This window comes from Aplysia californica, unplaced genomic scaffold (genome assembly GCF_000002075.1).
Source record: "Aplysia californica isolate F4 #8 unplaced genomic scaffold, AplCal3.0 scaffold00102, whole genome shotgun sequence".
Classification (NCBI taxonomy): Eukaryota; Metazoa; Mollusca; class Gastropoda; order Aplysiida; family Aplysiidae; genus Aplysia; species Aplysia californica.
In genome coordinates, this window is record NW_004797372.1 from 166,571 (window position 1) to 185,158 (window position 18,588).

At 40.9% G+C, this 18,588-nt stretch overlaps 2 protein-coding genes across 2 annotated transcripts in view; one reads left to right on the forward strand and one right to left on the reverse strand.

The window, feature by feature from the left end:
- The window catches only part of LOC101860158 (putative ATP-dependent RNA helicase DHX57), a gene marked incomplete in the record, with an annotated part of 47,974 nt that extends 46,793 nt beyond the window's left edge, over nucleotides 1-1,181 (forward strand). Inside the window, 1 exon segment of the mRNA XM_013080835.2 lies at nucleotides 946-1,181. Coding sequence (XP_012936289.1) covers nucleotides 946-1,089 — 144 coding nt within the window.
- Nucleotides 1,182-9,355: 8,174 nt separating this feature from the next.
- Nucleotides 9,356-17,101, reverse strand: LOC101854785 (phosphatidate cytidylyltransferase, mitochondrial). Its single transcript, XM_005095351.3, has 5 exons — nucleotides 16,455-17,101; nucleotides 16,008-16,200; nucleotides 12,612-12,749; nucleotides 11,790-11,984; nucleotides 9,356-9,890 (listed from the first exon to the last, which is right to left on the reverse strand). Exons 1-5 carry the CDS (start codon nucleotides 17,015-17,017, stop codon nucleotides 9,684-9,686), a joined length of 1,296 nt encoding a protein of 431 aa, XP_005095408.1. The 5' UTR covers nucleotides 17,018-17,101; the 3' UTR covers nucleotides 9,356-9,683.
- Between the last annotated feature and the right edge of the window lie 1,487 nt (nucleotides 17,102-18,588).

Genomic DNA, 18,588 nt, shown 5'->3' on the forward strand with positions numbered 1-18,588 from the left:
TAGTTTGTGTGTCTGTTTTTCTGTTGAGTTTGTGTGTCTGTTTTTCTGTTTTCTGTTGAGTTTGTTGGTCTGCTTTTCTGTTGTGTTGGTTTGTCTGTTTTTCTGTTGAGTTTGTGTGTCTGTTTTTTTGTTGACGTTGAATGTGATGGCAACAGCAGAACTCGAAGCATGCTGTGTGATACTGTATGGCTCGGTTTTTCTGATGTGGAGTTCAATCTACTGTCTTTCTTGGGTGACAATGATCAAATATTTTTGTGTTTTTTTATAAACACAGTAGACAGATCTAAACTGTGGATGGTTGGCGGTTGCTCTGATGTGTTTGCTTCTTCTTTCCTATCATCTTTATCTCTCCTCCTTTTTTATGTTTGTTACTCTCTTGTATCACCTCTAATCTTCGGCACTTATATGACCTTTTTGTGTTGCAAGGGCCGTAAAACACTTACTAAAACTAAAAACTAAAACATTTTTGTGTTTTTTGATGAACATGGTAAACACAGATCTAAACTTCTTTGAAAAAACCAAAGAATAGATCAAATCCACATGTGGTCGGGGGGGAAAAAATGTCAATCTTGTATTTTTTTATAACGTTGATTCAGTAAACACTAACTGAAGCCTCAAAATGTTGTTTTTATAACATTACCTACTTTTGAGGGTACTTATAGTATAGCTTGTTCACTCTCGTCTGTCAGCGTTTAAAAAATTCTAGCTCATTTATGCATTTACCTATACCCACAAAACTTTGTATGTGGGTGGTTGGTGGGTGCCTCTGTGTGGTTTGCTCCTTCTTTCCTATCAAACACCTATCATCCTTATCTCCCCTCCTTCTTTGTAGTGTTTGTTACTCTCTTGCAACACCTCTAATCTTCGGCACTTATATGACCTTATTGTGTTGCAAGTGCCGTAAAACACTTACTAAAACTGAGTGTGTCTTGTCCGTGTGTTCAGGTAGCGGAGCTGTTGCGAGAGTTGCGGCGAGAGATGGACCAGCTACTGGAAGACAAAATCTCCAACCCCGACACCGACCTCAGCACGTGCCCTCGGGGCAGTCAGATCATACACTGTATTGTGTCGCTTATCTCCAGTCAGTGACGTCACCGGTCGTTTGTCACTGATGTCACGTGTCATTTGTCAGTGATGTCACACGTCATTTGTCAGTGATGTCACACGTCATTTGTCAGTGATGTCACATGTCATTTGTCAGTGATGTCACATGTCATTTGTCAGTGATGTCACATGTCATTTGTCAGTGATGTCACATGTCATTTGTCAGTGATGTCACATGTCATTTGTCAGTGATGTCACATGTCATTTGTCAGTGATGTCACATGTCATTTGTCACTGATGTCACATGTCATTTGTCAGTGATGTCACCAGTCATTTGTCACTGATATCACATGTCTTTTGTCAGTGACACCGCATATCATTAGTCACTGATGTCCCATGTCATTAGTCACTGATGTCCCATGTCATTTGTCACTGATGTCACATGCCATTTGTCAGTGACATCACCGGTCATTTGTCAGTGACCTCACAGGTTAAATGTCAGTGACATCACTCACAGGTCATATGCCGGTGACGTCTCAGATCATACTCTGTATTGTGTCTCTTTATCTCCAGTCAGTGATGTCACAGACTCTATGGGTGGTTGGCAGGTGTTTTGGTGTAGTTTGCTTCAAGTCAGTGAAATTATATACAGTCACTTAGCTGTATATTCAAGTATTTGTATGATGTTTTGTGTTCAAAGTTTCAAAGCAGCAAAGTGCCTTATTTAATGCCTATGTCATTGGAGCGGTTAGTGCGCTCGTCTCGGAAGCCCCCTCCTGCCCACCCAGCAGTAATGGGTACCTCACTTTGAGTTGGGGAAATAAAGGCGGCGTAGAAAGGAACTGGCCACCCTACCACAATGTGCCGAAGGCCCCAGAAAGTTGTCTCACTAACATAAACAGGGCAATTCCCAATGTCTGGATCAGATGCAGGAACAACTTTACTTTAACTTTTACATAGGCTAGACTGAATGGGCATGTTCCTCACCTCTCATATTTTGTTTTTTGAGTTAGGTTATAAAGCATCTTCACTTGTGGTGCAAGAGGTGGGTGGGTGGCGGGTGGTCTGGTGTGGTTTGCTCCTTCTTTCCTATAAAAAACTATTGTCCTTCTCTCTCTCCTCCTTTTTTTGTGCTTGTTACTCCCTTGTAACATCTCTAATCTTCGGCACTTAACTCACTTGCGACTGGGCCCTTTCACCAGTCACAAGCGTTGAAGACTGGCGTTTTTGGGGGTATTTCAATAAATCACCACAACTCTCAGAATTACCCTATTGTAATCATTTTTTGACACAGTAAAGTAACATTCAAGCTTAATTTAATACAAAAAACTAAAGTTGTCTAAGTCTAATACTTTAATTTGTATGATTTTTTAAAAATTGGCATGAATTTGATTTTCCGAAAAATTTCCAAAGACGTGACAAGTAGAATGAAATTCACTGCAACAACAAAAATAAAAGTTCAAAGTGTTCTGGTTTGATTTGTATACATGTGCGAGTGTTTGGTGAAAATATAAAAGCTGGTCTGTGCATTGATTCAGACCCATACACTGAATTACATGAGACAGATGTACGGCACGACGTCGTGATTTCGTTGCGCGAAAAACAACACTGGTACTAGTGCTAGATCTAGCCCTAGAACTGACTCTGGCCGTGTTCGGGTACATATCCAGGATCCTAACTATTAAACTCATCATATTCTGAGACACTAGAACTAGTAAAACGCACAGAAGTATAGAAAACGGCGAAATTATGTGATTCTTGTACATGCGACTTCTTCGACCGTTACTACGACGCGACTGTCGGATTACTATCAGCTGTATAGAAAAAAACAAAGCGCGAGTTCCGGTCTGTTCAACCCCAGTTGGGGTTACTGTCCTTCACCTTCAATAACTTAAAAACTACCAGCCCCAGAGATACGAAACGAAGTCTAAGTAGCTCAGGCTTGGCCAAACAAGGGTACGAGGCGGGTCTCGCGATCCGTGCGTGATTTGTAGAACGGAAAAAAAATTCCAAAGTTGGTCACGCAGGGCTTGTGAGACCCGTCGCGAGCGTCGTGGCGGGGGTCACGCAACTGTTGTGTGACCCGTCTGAAGTGAGTTAATGACCTTATTGTGTTACAAGTGCGGTAAAACTCTTACGAAAACGGAAAAAAAGAAAAGCAAACCTGTGTTCTCTTGGACGTCCGTATCGCCATTGGTCATCATTTCTTCCTAGAATCAATTAGAATGAACAAGTTAAGTCGGTGTGTAGAAACTGAGTTGAGCCTTGGAAATTTGGGCAAGTAGCCGGTCCACCGAAGGACCCGCTATTTCTGTCTTCTGACCATTGGGTTTTTAGGCAGAGATCACTGTGTATTTGGCTGTTCCCAGCGGGTTTATGAAAAAAAAATTCTGAAATTATGCAAACTGAGCCCAAAAATGTGAAATTATGCGATTCTGTTAATTTTAACAAAGAATGATAAAGGAAAATAATCAGAAATTACGCAAAAAATGATCAAATTTAGCTAAATTCTGTGGGGTGCATAAAACCGCGGGGGCAGATTTGGGATATAATGTGTGTTGTACTTTGTTTTGTTGCAAGTCTTTGGGGTTTTTGTTTTTTTTTGGTAAGAGTTTTACGGCGCTTGCAACAGCATTAGGTCAAAGTCAAACGAGTGAGTGGGACACATTAATTAAATTTTCAGTTGGTAGGAAATTAAGAATTTTGCCAAAGTGGCAGCCGAAGTCTACTCTTATCAATTTGGACCACCAACGGCTCTTTAATGTGCCCAACTTGCACACAGGACCCCTGAGATTTTTCGCCCTTATCTGTGAAGGCCAGGTGTAGATCTTACCTACCATAAGATCTGGGGTGTGGCTGAAAGACAGTAGTAAGAAGAAGCCATGGAGAAGCAGTAGAATGGCTGCAGAAAGAGTCAGGAGCCCAGAGGAGGGGGCAAAGAAGGTGAAGGGGTGGGGGCAGAAAGTGGAGACGAAAGCGGACGACAGAACATTGTTAGAGAGCAGGAAAGGATGAAGAAAGGAGAATATTTTGGAGAAGAAAATTTTCTGTCGTTCTCCAGTTTCAAACCCAGGACCTAATATGAGAGGCGAACCCCTTAATCTCTAGACCATGAGAGCCCCCAAGTATTGTTTTGTGGCACCGTAAGACTATTCATTTGGTTTATCATCAGCATCTTTCGCCTATCCCCCTAATCAATTTCTGGGGTTTTACAGATAAAACCGGAATTTTAATAAAGGCATTAGTGGGCATCTTCCAATGTTCCATTCTATTATTTGATTCCAGTTTTTAATTAAAAAAATAAGTGCCCAAGTCATGGTTTTGATTTCGGAGCTCTCTTTTTATTTAATGTTCTCAAAACTTCAAAAAAAATTTACTTAGGCTCTTGTGGAATGATGTATAGTCTTTATGACATGTATGTATTGTCCTTATGACATGTATGTATTGTCCTTATGACATGTATGTATCGTGTCACAGAGTGAGATGTGTCCTTTGGAATGTAATGACTGTGTTATTTTGTCACGTAATAAAACATGATTTGGTATCAAGTCTATGTACTGTGGGTGGTTGGCAGGTGCTCTGGTGTGGTTTGCTCCTGCTTTCCTATCAAATATCTATTGTCCTTATCTCTCATTCTTTTTTGTGTTTGTTACTCTCTTGTAGCACCTCTAATCTTCAACACTTATATGACCTAATTGTGTTGCAAGTGCTGTAAAATGTTAGCAATGTATGTACCATGCTATTTTATCACAAAGTAATGCAAATCATACGAAAAGAGTGAGGGAAAGTGATGCTTAAGCTTCTCCAGCCTCTGTTTTACATGTGGTTAGAGGTTGCCACTGGTAGGTCATACTGTTTACCTTACCTATTGTTTCTTTCTGTCTATGTTACTGCTTAAAACTTGCACCAGATGACCATTATTGTATCAATGTGCTTCTCTTTATTTAATTTAAGACTCGAATACACTAGTCAGTCCATTGTTACTCTGAGAACTAGGAGATGAAGAACTGGTACAGAAAGTGAGATTAGTTGGTGTTTAAGCTGCTATGTGACATATTCTTATTTATTATTTACAACATGACGTATGTACTATTTGCTTGGTAGAAAGATGACTCCCTTCCCCCCAATCCATTGTTATAAGAATGATGCTATTTAGGATCAGTGGACCGTGCTTTTTCATGTCTGTGATGACAGCATGCAGGTTTTCAGTAAAGAAATGTTTGTCTCCAGCAGCTCTTGGTCTTACAATGCCTTTAGCTTTTGCCTTCATACCTAGATAAAATGTCTGTTAATATACATGTGTGTGTGTGTGCCAAAAGAAAGGTACGAAAAGTCGGATTTTGACCATTTTGAGTTAAGGGTTGCTCCTTATAGAAAATTTAATGCTGAACACAGTGGTTTTTGAATTTTTGAGATATATCAAGTAGTTTTTTTAGATATTGCACATTTTGTGAGGTAGGGTATAAAGATCTAATTTTGAGAAAATTAGCTTTTAGTTTTAAGTTTAGGACACTTACAAACTTGAAAAAAAACAATGATTCAATTGTTTCTAAAATTCAAGGAAAATTCATTTCCAATTTGGCATTCAGTTGACATCAATATCATGATTAGAATTCAATGGTAAAACATAGCAGGGAAGAGAAAAAACGTTCTTCAAGAATATACTTTATTTAACACCTTCTTAAAGCAGTTTTCGTTATATCTTTAAAAAGTAAAAATACCCTAATCTCAAAATTATTCAAAATAAAATATTTAGAAGTCAAATCAATGAAAACCCTTTTAACACATTGTTAGAAAATGGTGGAACTATCATTTTTTTTATGGAAACACATTTTGGTAAAAAAAGTTTTTTTTTTTTGTGGTCATTATCAGTATCAGTATCAGCTTGAAGCTCAAAATTCTCTGTGGCGACGTTTTGTACCTTTCTTTAGGCACACACACACACATATGCACAGATGCAAAGATAGATAATGTATTTCTTACGTGTAGGTCTATAAAATACTGGTATACACAACAGGTACACAAAATGTTCATAAGAAACATTGATACACACCCGCACACAACGCATGATACACAACGCATACTACATACACATGCACATTTAAAATGCATGCATTTATACCAAACAGACATATATCAGAACACACTTACATACACAGCAGCAAAATAAACACACACTCACACACACACACAGGACACCAAACAAAAACAACAATAATAATCTAGCATCTGCGTTTATTGCCATTTTTTTTTTCCAAAAGTTGCCACCAAAAAAAAAGACAAAAGTTGCTATAAAAGTTGCCATTAATGTTCAAGCTTTCAACTCTCTGTGACGAGGTAATAGCTATATGTTGATAGAGGAAACTTAATTAAAGCACTACAATTTCTTGTGCTCTGTTTTAAGCATCCAGAATATCATCTGTAGCCACACAGAGAGTGTAAAAACATGGAAAAGAAAGGTTTCACTGCAGAATGAAATAAAAATTAGAACAGTTAGATTTAAAAAAAAATAAAATAAAATTTTGAGTTTTTTGTTTTGTTCTTTTAATGCAAAAATCGCGGCCGCAATTCACGGACCCCCCTAAAAAAAAGCCAGAAAATCGCCGGTTGCGGCCGCGACAAACGCAGATGCTAGAATAATGACAAACTCACAATGGAAGGAGAAAAGAACAGCACAAAGAAAAAACTTTATTTCTCCTTTTCTAAAATATTTCTCACAATGGCCTGCACTGAGCCATTCAGATGAATCAAAAAGAAAAATCACATTTTTTCAAAGATGACACAATAAATCAGAAAACGTATTACATGCCATTCGAAAATGAGATAAAGATAAGATTAAATCTTTACTGTCCAGATCCTGGCACATTGGTTTGGTGTTTTGCCATGCACACGTACACATACACACAAACATGCACACACACACACACACACACAAACATGCACACACACACGCATAACATGTGCACACCCATATACACAAACACAAACATGCACACACACACACATAACATGTGCACACCCACACACACACACACACACAAACAAACATGCACACACACATAACATGTGCACACCCACCCACACACACACACACAAACAAACATGCACACACACATAACATATGCACACCCACACACACACACAAACATGCACACACATGCATAATATGTGCACACCCATATACACACACACACACACACACACACACACACAAACATGCACACACACACACGCATAACATGTGCACACCCATGTACACACACAGTCTTCCCTCACACATCCTCCCTTCCACACATATCTGTGCATATTACCATTATAATAATACAATAGTGTGCTTGCACTCACTAACAGGCTCACAGCCATAAGCATAAATATAAATGAACAGTAATTGTAAACACTTACTAGCGTTATGACAGATAAGTACTCAGTATTCTGAGGGTAACTCAAAGGAATTCTGATGCATGAAGTGAGTAAAGTTGTGCTGGTACAATTTTCTAGACAGTCACACCGCATGACAGTCCTTTATCACCCAGCTGGTCATCACAAGTACATCACCGGCACCTGCCACTACGCACAGGTCCTTGGATGCCAGTGTTTGAACAGCCCGATTCCTGCCAACCGACTTCCTGAATTCTTACATTCCTGCAAACTTATCACTCCCCTCCCGCCTCCTAAAACCATCTCTTTCAAAATAGAAAGTTTATTAGAAACAAACAAAATTAACCCTTCCAGCCCCAAGCACGTATATTTTCAGCAGAGCTTGTACCTCCCACCATCCCAAGAGCGTATATTCTCAGTTTCAGGAGGTACCAATTTTGCGCATTTTTCTAAACTAGCGAACCTAATCAAACTGTAATTTTCATAATATTCGTTCATTTACCTTTGAACACTGTTCTATGTTATTACCTAAACCTCATTACAAAGATACTAGATCACTTTTTAGAATGCATGCCAGTTTCTCTGAAATACCGCGGTATTGGCTGGGACTGGGGTAAGGAAGGGCACAAAAATGGCTGGGGCTGAAAGGGTTAATTTGTTCTGCTTCTGAACCAATAAGGGAGGAAAGAAAATGTCAATAAATACTTTTTTTAAAAACCTTGGAATAAAATAAAAGACAAAAATAAAAGATCCAGATAGATTTCTAATGCTTCTCTTCGACAGTGAGATTCACATCGACACGATCACTTTTGTAAATTTTAAACAAAACCACCAGAAGCCAGGTCGGAAACAGAAAGTGGGAGTTCAGCTTCTGGTCACGTCCGTGTCAGACTGGCCTCGAGAGGCCAAAATGATAAAAAGAAAGCCAAAAATTATTTTTGCATCGCAAAAATCGCAATCGATTGATGCCGGCGAGATTCCGGCAAAGCTTGTTTGGACCATTCAAAATTCAGTGATCTGGCATCCATGCACAGGTTTATGTGTCACTGACAACGACATCTGCCACACACATATACATCAAACACAACTAACATCTGCTACCATACATACATCACAATTATGCCACTGGCACCTGAGATTACACACACGTCACTGGCATCTGCCACTACACATAGGTCTATGAGTATGAGTCACTGACATCTGCCACACACATACATCATACACAACTAACAATCTGCTACCACACAGTGAGTGGTTGGTGGGTGCTCTGGTGTGGTTTGCTTCTTTTTTCCTATCAAACGTCTATCGTCCTTATCTCCCCTCCTTCTTTTTTGTGTTTGTTACTCTCTTGCAACACCTCTAATCTTCGGCACTTATATGACCTTATTGTGCTGCAAGTGCCATAAAACACTTACTAAAACTAAAACTGCTACCACACATAGGCTACATCACAATTATACCACTGGCACCTGCCATCACACACACGTCACTAGCATCTGCCACTACACATAGGTCTATGTGTCACTGACATCTGCCACACACATTCACCACAATAAACAATAAAGCCACTGGCATCTGCCATCACGCACACATCTCTAGCATCTGCCATTGCTCATCATACGTGGCTGGCACTTGCCACCAAACATACGCCACTGGCATTTACTGCCACGCATGTGCCACTCTATCATCTCCCACCACACGTTCGCCACTGGCATTTGCCACCACACACACACCGCCAACATCTGCTACTTAAAAATAAAAGCCACCAAACGTTACATGCGCCCTGGGGTCATTTTGTACCCCCGGGGTTGTATTCTTTACATTTTAGAAGATATCTTTGAAACTTTCAGTATTTCTCAAAAAATCATTTTGACAGACTGCTATGCAAAGCATACGGATCGTATTAACAAGTAAATTTCCTCTTCGAAAAGTGGTGGCACAGTTCCCCCCATGTCGTATGGATACGATAGTAAAACACGACGTAAGGATAGGGTAAAAAAAAAAGGATGCGTCCCCTCTGAAAAATTCTGCCTGCCCTCATCCAAACTTCGGTGGTACCAAACAGGAAAGTCGCACGAAAGTCTTGACACTGACACACACACACACACACACACACAGCGATGACGACAACGCACGGACACACGTGGCAGTCACTCCTGTCATAGGTCACTTACGTCATCATACAGATATATATGTATGTCTGTCATACCGCGCTCCTGGACACGCGCACTGCCTGACATTAGTCAGCTAAGTTAGTGACATCATCGCCTACTTCTGACCTTCTTGAGGATCTTACTGGACGAGTACCTCAGCGACTTCAACACGCCAGCTGTGAGGATTCCCTTCAGGCTCTGGCTCACACTGGACCGCTTCACGATGTGCCGGATGCTCTGAGCCACGTGAGAGCCGCAGTCCGAGTCGTAGGCGTGCAGCTTGATGATCTCCTCCAGGTCGGGAAAAACACCAATCTGGGGATACAAAAAATGGTTTGTTTCTTCACAATGTGGAAAACACCAATCTGGGGATACAAAAAATGGTTTCTTCACAATGTGGAAAACACCAATCTGGGGATACAAAAATGGTTTCTTCACAATGTGGAAAACACCAATCTGGGGATACAAAAAATGGTTTGTTTCTTCACAATGTGGAAAACACCAATCTGGGGATACAAAAAATGGTTTCTTCACAATGTGGAAAACACCAATCTGGGGATACAAAAATGGTTTCTTCACAATGTGGAAAACACCAATCTGGGGATACAAAAAATGGTTTCTTCACAATGTGGAAAACACCAATCTGGGGATACAAAAAATGGTTTCTTCACAATGTGGAAAACACCAATCTGGGGATACAAAAATGGTTTCTTCACAATGTGGAAAACACCAATCTGGGGATACAAAAATGGTTTCTTCACAATGTGGAAAACACCAATCTGGGGATACAAAAATGGTTTCTTCACAATGTGAAAAACACCAATCTGGGGATACAAAAAATGGTTTCTTCACAATGTGGAAAACGCCAATCTGGGGATACAAAAAATAGTAGTTTCTTCACAATTTGGAAAACACCAATCTGGGTGAAAAAAATGGTTTCTTCACAGTTGGGAAAACGTCAATTTGGGGATACAAAAAACAATCCCTTCAAGGTCGGGAACGCCATTATCTGGGACACAAAATACAAATAATGATTTCTTTCAGGTTGGGAAAATACCAATCTGGGCATACAAAAAGTGACTTTGTTGGTGGTTGGAGGCCGCCACTAGTAGGTCCCACTTCTTTACTTTTTGTCTTATGTTTCTATGATCTGTCTGATTTTCTTTTCCTCAATGCTATATGAGGACAGTCATTGTGGCATTGTGCTCCTCTTTACTCAAACAAACAAAAATTATTTTTCCAAGTCATGAAAAACACAGATTTTGAAGATCATATAAAACTGATTTATTCTCGGTCAAGAACAAAAATTATCTTGAGGTACAAAAATTACTACCTCTAGTTCATGGAAAACACTGACTGATAAGGGTATATAAAAAGGATTTCTTCAAGACCCAAAAAAAAAATCCATTGAACTAGCAATAGGCATGCAAAGATAATCTCCGATTTTGTCTCAAAACAGAGTACACACAGTAACACATCTCTCGTAGACAACGTTCTTAATTGAGACTGCAATATCCAATCCCTGGTTTGGACTTTCAAAAACTTTGGCTGAAGCCCTAAATACAGATTAAACAAGAACATTTTTATTTTGAACTTCATATCATCTAGGTAACCTGGTAAACATAGCATCACACCCCCCCCCCCCCCCCCCCCCCCTCCCTCCCATTCCTCCTGTCAACATGAAAGACCCGCAAATGGGACAACTGCTATTACTTTTTCTGTCATTCTAGGAAGACAAACTACTTTTGTAATATCTTTAGAAAGATTTCCTGTCAGTGAAGAGCCCATATATATTAGGACTAAGTGTCTCCTTTCAAAAAGACCTCATGTTTACAACGTCTTAACCATATCCATACGCCCTGGGGTCATTTTGTAACCCCGGGGTTGTATTCTTCACATTTAAGAATACTTCTAGTACCTGGTACTTTGTGCTGTGCTGTGACATAACATTACAAGTACGTACAACACTCTGCCACCTACCTGGTACTTCTGCATGAGCTGTGACATGACAGTGACACGGCACTACACAGGTACATACAACACTCTGCCACCTACCTGGTACTTCTGCATGAGCTGTGACATGACAGTGACACGACACTACACAGGTACATACGACACTCTGCCACCTACCTGGTACTTCTGCATGAGCTGTGACATGACAGTGACATGACAGTGACATGACACTACAAGTACATACGACACTCTGCCACCTACCTGGTACTTCTGCATGAGCAGCCCGTAGAGCACTTTGGTGGGCAGACACTTGAGGTGGTGGTGGCGAGACTCGAAGGTCAAGGCCTGCTCCAGCTGACCCTCCTGCGGCCACCAGGTGGAGTGGACGTCCTCCAGCAGGAAGGAGCTGTACATCTGACGGAACAGAGGCAGGCTCGGCTGCACAATGTTGGTGATCTGAGGAAACATCAGGCATAGTGTATGACGGGTGTGCAAGTTTAACCCTGTCAGTATGTCGTGTTTTACTATCGTATCCATACGACGTGGGGAACTCTGTGCCACCACTTTCCAAAGAGGAAATTTACTCGTTAATCCGATCTGTACGCTTTGCATAACAGTCAGTCAAAATGATTTTTTGAGAAATACTGAAAGTTTCAAAGAGGTCTAAAATGTGAAGGTAGGTACAAAATAACCCCAGGGCGTATGGATAGGGTCAAAGCATTTAATAATCATGTCAATCAACAAGTAAAGTCTTTGAAACATCTGACAATCACGTCATCAATCAACAAGTGAAGTCTTTGAAACATCTGACAATCATGTCATCAATCAATAAGGGAAGTCTTTGAAACATCTGACAATCATGTCATCAATCAATAAGGGAAGTCTTTGAAACATCTGACAATCATGTCATCAATCAACAAGAAAAGTCTTTGAAACATCGGACAATCATGTCATCAATCAACAAGTGGGGTTTTTGAAACATCTGACAATCATGTCATCAATCAACAAGTGAAGTCTTTGAAACATCTGACAATCATGTCATCAATCAACAAGTAAGTCAGTGAGTGACGCTTCTGTCCTTACTTTGTTGTTATCCTCCGCCACAGCCATCCGGAAGTCTCCGGCATAAGACAACTTGGCAATGGTCAAATAGAGCTGCTCCTCAGTGAACATATCTGGCAGCAGGAGCAGGGCTGCGTGGACGGCACTACGCAGGTTCACCTGGGAACACAGCACAAAGACGAGTGATGTTTTTTGCTTTGAAGGCACAGAGGCAGAGACGAGTGATGTTTGTTGCTTTGAAGAGACAGAAACAGAGTCAACTGATGTTTGTTGCTTTGAAGGCACAGAGACAACTGATGTTTGCTGCTTTGAAGAGACAGAAACAGAGTCAAGTGATGTTTGTTGCTTTGAAGGCACAGAGAGAAGAGATGTTTGTTGCTTTGAAGAGACAGAAACAGAGACAACTGATGTTTATTGCTTTGAAGAGACAGAGACAGAGTCAAGTGATGTTTGCTGCTTTGAAGGCACAGAGAGAAGAGATGTTTGTTGCTTTGAAGAGACAGAGACAGAGAGAAGAGATGTTTGTTGCTTTGAAGAGACAGAGACAGAGAGAAGAGATGTTTGTTGCTTTGAAGAGACAGAGACAACTGATGTTTGTTGCTTTGAAGAGACAGAGTCGAGTGATGTTTGCTGCTTTGAAGGCACAGAGACAACTGATGTTTGTTGCTTTGAAGAGACAGAGTCGAGTGATGTTTGTTGCTTTGAAGGCACAGAGAGAAGAGATGTTTGTAAAAGCATAAGGTCATATGAGCGCCAGAAGATTAAGAGCTGTTACAAGAGAGTAACAAACATAAAAAAGAAGAAGGGGAGATAAAGACGACAGATGTCTGATTGGAAAGAAGAAGCAAACCACACCAGAGCACCCGCCAACCACCCACTAGTAGGGTTTTATGGCGCTCGCAACTGCATAAGGTCATATGAGCGCCAAGGGGTGGATGTCAACAGAGTAGTCTAAACGGGGAATCCGGCTTACTCTGCTCACCTCTCTAGCCTCAACAGCACAAGGTCAGCTTCCACTATCAAGGCACCCCGGAAAGAGCAGTCCACAAGACAGTGACAAACATACAAAAGAAGTAGAAGAAAAAATTAATGACGATAGTAGGGATGAGGGAATAAAAAGCAGCAGTTCCCCCTATGTTGTTCCAGCACAGTATGAATGTGACATTGATAACAGCCCATTTACAATTCTACTGTGCATGTTAAAAAATCCACCCTTTGTTTAAAGACACTTCAGTCAGTGGCACTTCCCGGGGGACGGGGGGGCTGCTTTGGCTTGGTTTGTTTAGGTAAACAGCAACATAACAAAACAGTCATGGTCATTTAGGGCCGAGAAATACATGTAGGAAGACAGAGATAGACAGAAATGGTCGCTTTTAGGCACAAGGGAGCTATCCCAAAAAATGCTGTTTGGAGAAAATCGAAGGTAAAGTTTTTACCCCTTGTTCAGTTTCTTTAAAAAAACAAGGAGAGTTTTCTCTATAACCAAGCAAATATACACACCAATGAAACCATACTTCTTCTAGAGGTAGGGCAATGCTCACTTTCGGTGTAGGTCAAGATTTCTGGAAACCTCCTGAAATTATCTGGCTTAGCCCACTTGTCCTTAAAGGTGACCAAATAACAGAGGGAAAGAAAAGAAATCTAACCCACCTATGGATCCCTCCTACAATTTGCAGAGACAGGTAAGAATGTATTTGGTCCAACATATCCGACAGCAGAACACAACACAAAGACAGGTAAGTTTGTGCTTTAGTTTCAGTAAGAGTTTTACGGCACTTGCAACACAATATGGTCATATACGTGCCGAAGATTAGAGGTGTTACAAGAGAGTAACAAATATAAAAAAGGAGGAGAGATCAAAACACAACAATGAAAAGTAGGCTTATGTATGGTGAGTTTTGTCAGAAGGGCACAACTTAGAGACAGGTAAGTATGTGTATTATGTTGGGGGTTAAACATAGAGATAGTTGAGTATTGTGAGATGGGAAAACAAAACAGAGAGACGGGATGCGGCAAAACAAAACACATCATGAAAGGTGTGATCAAGCGTTTGGTCCGTAAGCCGTAAACACAAACTTTCTCCCGACCAAACATTTTGCTTTTTCTTTTACTGTCTGTTTTCTATAAGGTGGTTCGGAGGGAACTATGTCTATAGCCAACCATTTCTTGCAGAAAAACATCCGAAAAACGTATTTTTTTCACTGAAAAATACTTGGTTCTTAGTTTTTCGGTGACGAGAAGCACATTTACAGTAAGCAAGATGTTTAGTTTTAGTTTAGGAAGAGTTTTATGGCACTTGCAACACAATAAAATCATATAAGTGCTGAAGATTAGAGGTGTTACAAGAGAGTAACAAACATAAAACAGAAGGAGGAGAGATCAGGATGATAGATGTTTGATAGGAAAGAAGGAGCAAACCACACTAGAGTACCTGCCAACCGCCCACTAAGCAAGATGGGAAAGCAGATAAAACAGAGGAACAGCAAAGACGAACCTACCATTGGCATCCCCCCCCCCTGCTCCCCCCAAACACCAGCAAAGAAAGCGGTTAGGCTCTCAGACTCGCAACAGTAAGGTCGTGGGCTTGGATCTCATCAGGGGCCCGACGTTGCATCCTTGGGAAAGGCACTTTACACGAATTTTCCTCACTTCACCCAGGTGGGAATGGGTACCCAGCTATAGACAGAGATAGATCTTGTCACAGTTTGTTAGTGTTTGAGCGCTTAATCAGCTGCTTGCACTGTATGCTTCCCGGGAAGCTGAGAATGTTTCTGAGTGTTCTACGGTCTGCTGGGGTAATAATACAGTGTAAAGCGCATAGAGCTTGCTGTCAAGCAGGGATATGTGCTATACAAATTCTATTTATTATTATAATGATTACATACACTTAGAAAGTGAAGTAAGATCACTGACAAACAACAAAATGAGTAAACAGTCCACAAAAATTGGAGAAACAGCTTCTTGGGGAACCTTAAAAGTGTCACCATCGAGGACACTAGGTAGCTTTTATGACCAACAGAGAAAACTTGTTTTGATCTTTAGCGAGAATGACTAAACGGTTGAAGCCAACAGCAACAATAAAAAGACAAGTACACCCAAAAAAAACAAAAAAACCCAAACAACCCACCAAAAGACAAACATGAAGTAATGAAAAACTAGATAATTAGAAACCAGAAAGAGAAGGAGGCAGAAAATGTGAGCTCGCCAGTTTGTCCCCGGGGTTTTATGCACCTCGCATAATTTTAAAGCAAAATTTGATCATGTTTAGCATAAATTCTTATTATTTTCCTTTATCATTCTTGGTTAAAATTAACAGAATCGCATAATTTCACATTTTAGCCTCAGTTTACATAACTTCAGAATTTTTTTTTGCATTAAATCGTGGGGACAGTCACCAATCACACCAGTTTTTCTCACCGTGAGCGCCGTCAGAAGGTTCTCGTCACTCGGGATGACCACAAAACTGACGGGCTTGTGCAGACGTCCGCTGATGTAGAGGGACTCCCAGTCCAGGAGGTCGGTGACGAGGCGGGCCGTGCTGATGACCCCGTACTTGATGGTGCGTCCGGCCATGGGAACCAGCGTGTTGAAGTAGGCACCGGCTCCGTACCTCAAGGAAGAAGAAGAAAGACATGATGACGTATTTCTCAAGTTTCTGCGTTACCATTAGCAATATGTACGTGTCATAATCATATGCTTCATGCAAATATATATATTTATACTTACATATATATACTTACAAATAAGCAACTGTCACACAGTGGCATACTAAGCATGCAGCAGCTTTAATGTACAATGACAGGAACACAAATTGTAACATTGTAAACACAACACATACTACTTTGATGTAGGAATAGCACCAACCTTTCTTGAATTCGGGTGATGGTCCGAGGGCCAAAGTGCTTCAGAAACGAGTAGTGATGCGGATGTCTCTCCAGGTTGATCCTGTGCCATCGTCGAGGTTTGTCCACAACAAAGATAAAGTCTAGCATGTTTTTCGACTTGTCATTGGCGTTACCCTGCTGTATTGCTCCAGAGCCATATGCAAAAGCCATCTGGATCCCATCTGGGAATTCATGGACAATGTCGCGGTAGAGGCTCCGCTGAGGGTTCTCCTCTACCAGAGCCTGTGAGGAGGAAAATAATATGTTCGCTTCTTGAGACTTTTTTTCTGTTTCTACAGTTACCGCCAGGTCAGGCACACTGGCAAGGCGTCTGATAGAAGAAACGCGAAGTTGCGACACACTACCACACTCCAGAGATAAAGTTGACCTCCCGGTCACACAAGAAGTAAATGACTTCCACTGTGATGCAGTCTCTGAATGACTTCCTCCACTTTGTGACATGAACTGTCCACGAATATATCTTATGAAAGAAAATGTGTAAAGATGCCCTCTCATAGAGCAAATTCGATGTACTGAAGCCATCTTCAATACAACTTTTTAATCACTTCTCAGTCACAGTTCCAATGTGATGCTGGCTTCTCCTCAGGAAAAGAACACTACCCCACTACTCTTTCTTCTCAGTACGTTGTTGGTTTGTATCCTTCTCAAAAACACCTGCACTAGACACAGAGCTTGTCTTCAACATCTCCAGCTGCCGCCAGCCCCTTCGGAGAAGGTACTCAATCTTGATGGAATCTGTCCGGGGCAGAACAGCATTTTTGCGGAATTCTCGTTGAATGTACTCTTTGAAGCTGGGCTGGTCCTTTGTCACGATCATAAACTGTTTATATAAGCTCAACACTTGTTTCTGGACTCGGCTATAACGTGCCATGCCTTCACGGGGTGCGTTTGCCCATCAGAGGGACGAAACTCAAACCACTGAAAAGAACAATTTTGAAAAGAAATGAATGTGGAGCAATGAATATTATAATCAAAGAAAAGTACAGCAGTCTCCGCCTAACTGCACGGTGCTCGGGACAGATCCTTAGCGGGTTTTTACATGAGCCAGTGCAAAGGGAGCGAGGGACACAATCATCTCGTTTATTTGATAATTTAATGACTTCCCTTGGGGGTGGGGGTAACTTAAGACGATAACATAAGGTGAATGTTTTGTGAAGAGTTCGACTGTGGTAATGAATATATATGAATACAATACAGGCATTGAATGGGTGGGTGGGTGGGGTGGGGGGAGCAAAAAGACGGGACTTCCTGTACTGAATGCACCATGAAATGTTGGGAACAGATAAGAGGAAACTGTTTGGTGATCAGGAAAAGCGCTCAGCCACGTGGCTTTCCAAGCGACCACTTTCGACTGCCTGTCATGATCTATTGCAACTCTGTAAATGCATGGTTGACATCAGAATCAGCCATTCAAAGAGACTTTTCTTTAGTGATTCGTTGAACAAGTGCGTTAAAAGTTCTTAGAGCGCCTATTTAGCGTTCTACAGCATTCACGCATTGTAGGCCTAACTAAACATTATACATGCAGTCTGCAATATTTGTGTCTGATGTAAAAATGGGAATGAACTATGTTGCGAATGTTGAAAGAACGATTCTTTAATATCCCAATTATTTCCCCTTCTTGATACGTCACACATTGTCTCGTTTTGAATACACACGAGATTTCAGTGTAAACTAAACTAAATAAAAAATCAGTTCACCGGCTTGCCCCCCCCCCCCCCCCTGGGCAAAAATAATATAGATCTAGACATAGATCTAGAAATCTAGATCTAGATCTAGTAAAAAAACCTACATATAATCTTCACGTTTAAGATTCATCTAGAATCTTGATTTTATCTGTTTTAAACCGAGGTCAGATGAAAGTCAACAGGCTATTACTAGAGCTAGGTCTAGAATCTAGATTCTAGACTAGGCTAGACTATCTAGATGTTTGCAGCTTGTTTGTTTGTGAAAGTAAAGCTGCGCCCCCCTCCTCTCTCCAGTCCAGCGATTTTTCAGTCTAGATCTATATTCTAGATATATATACATCTAGATCTAGATCTAGAATGTAGATGTCTAGATCTAGAATCTAGATATTTGATCTAAATCTAGAG

Coding starts and splice junctions, on each gene's coding strand:
- LOC101854785 (XM_005095351.3), bottom strand. CDS start 17,017: ATGGCTTCAGTACATCGAATTTGCTCTATGAGAGGGCATCTTTACACA. Junction 16,201..16,454: donor ATCACCCGAATTCAAGAAAG/GTTGGTGCTATT, acceptor TTCTTCCTTGAG/GTACGGAGCCGGTGCCTACT. Junction 12,750..16,007: donor ACCTTCTGACGGCGCTCACG/GTGAGAAAAACT, acceptor CTGTGTTCCCAG/GTGAACCTGCGTAGTGCCGT.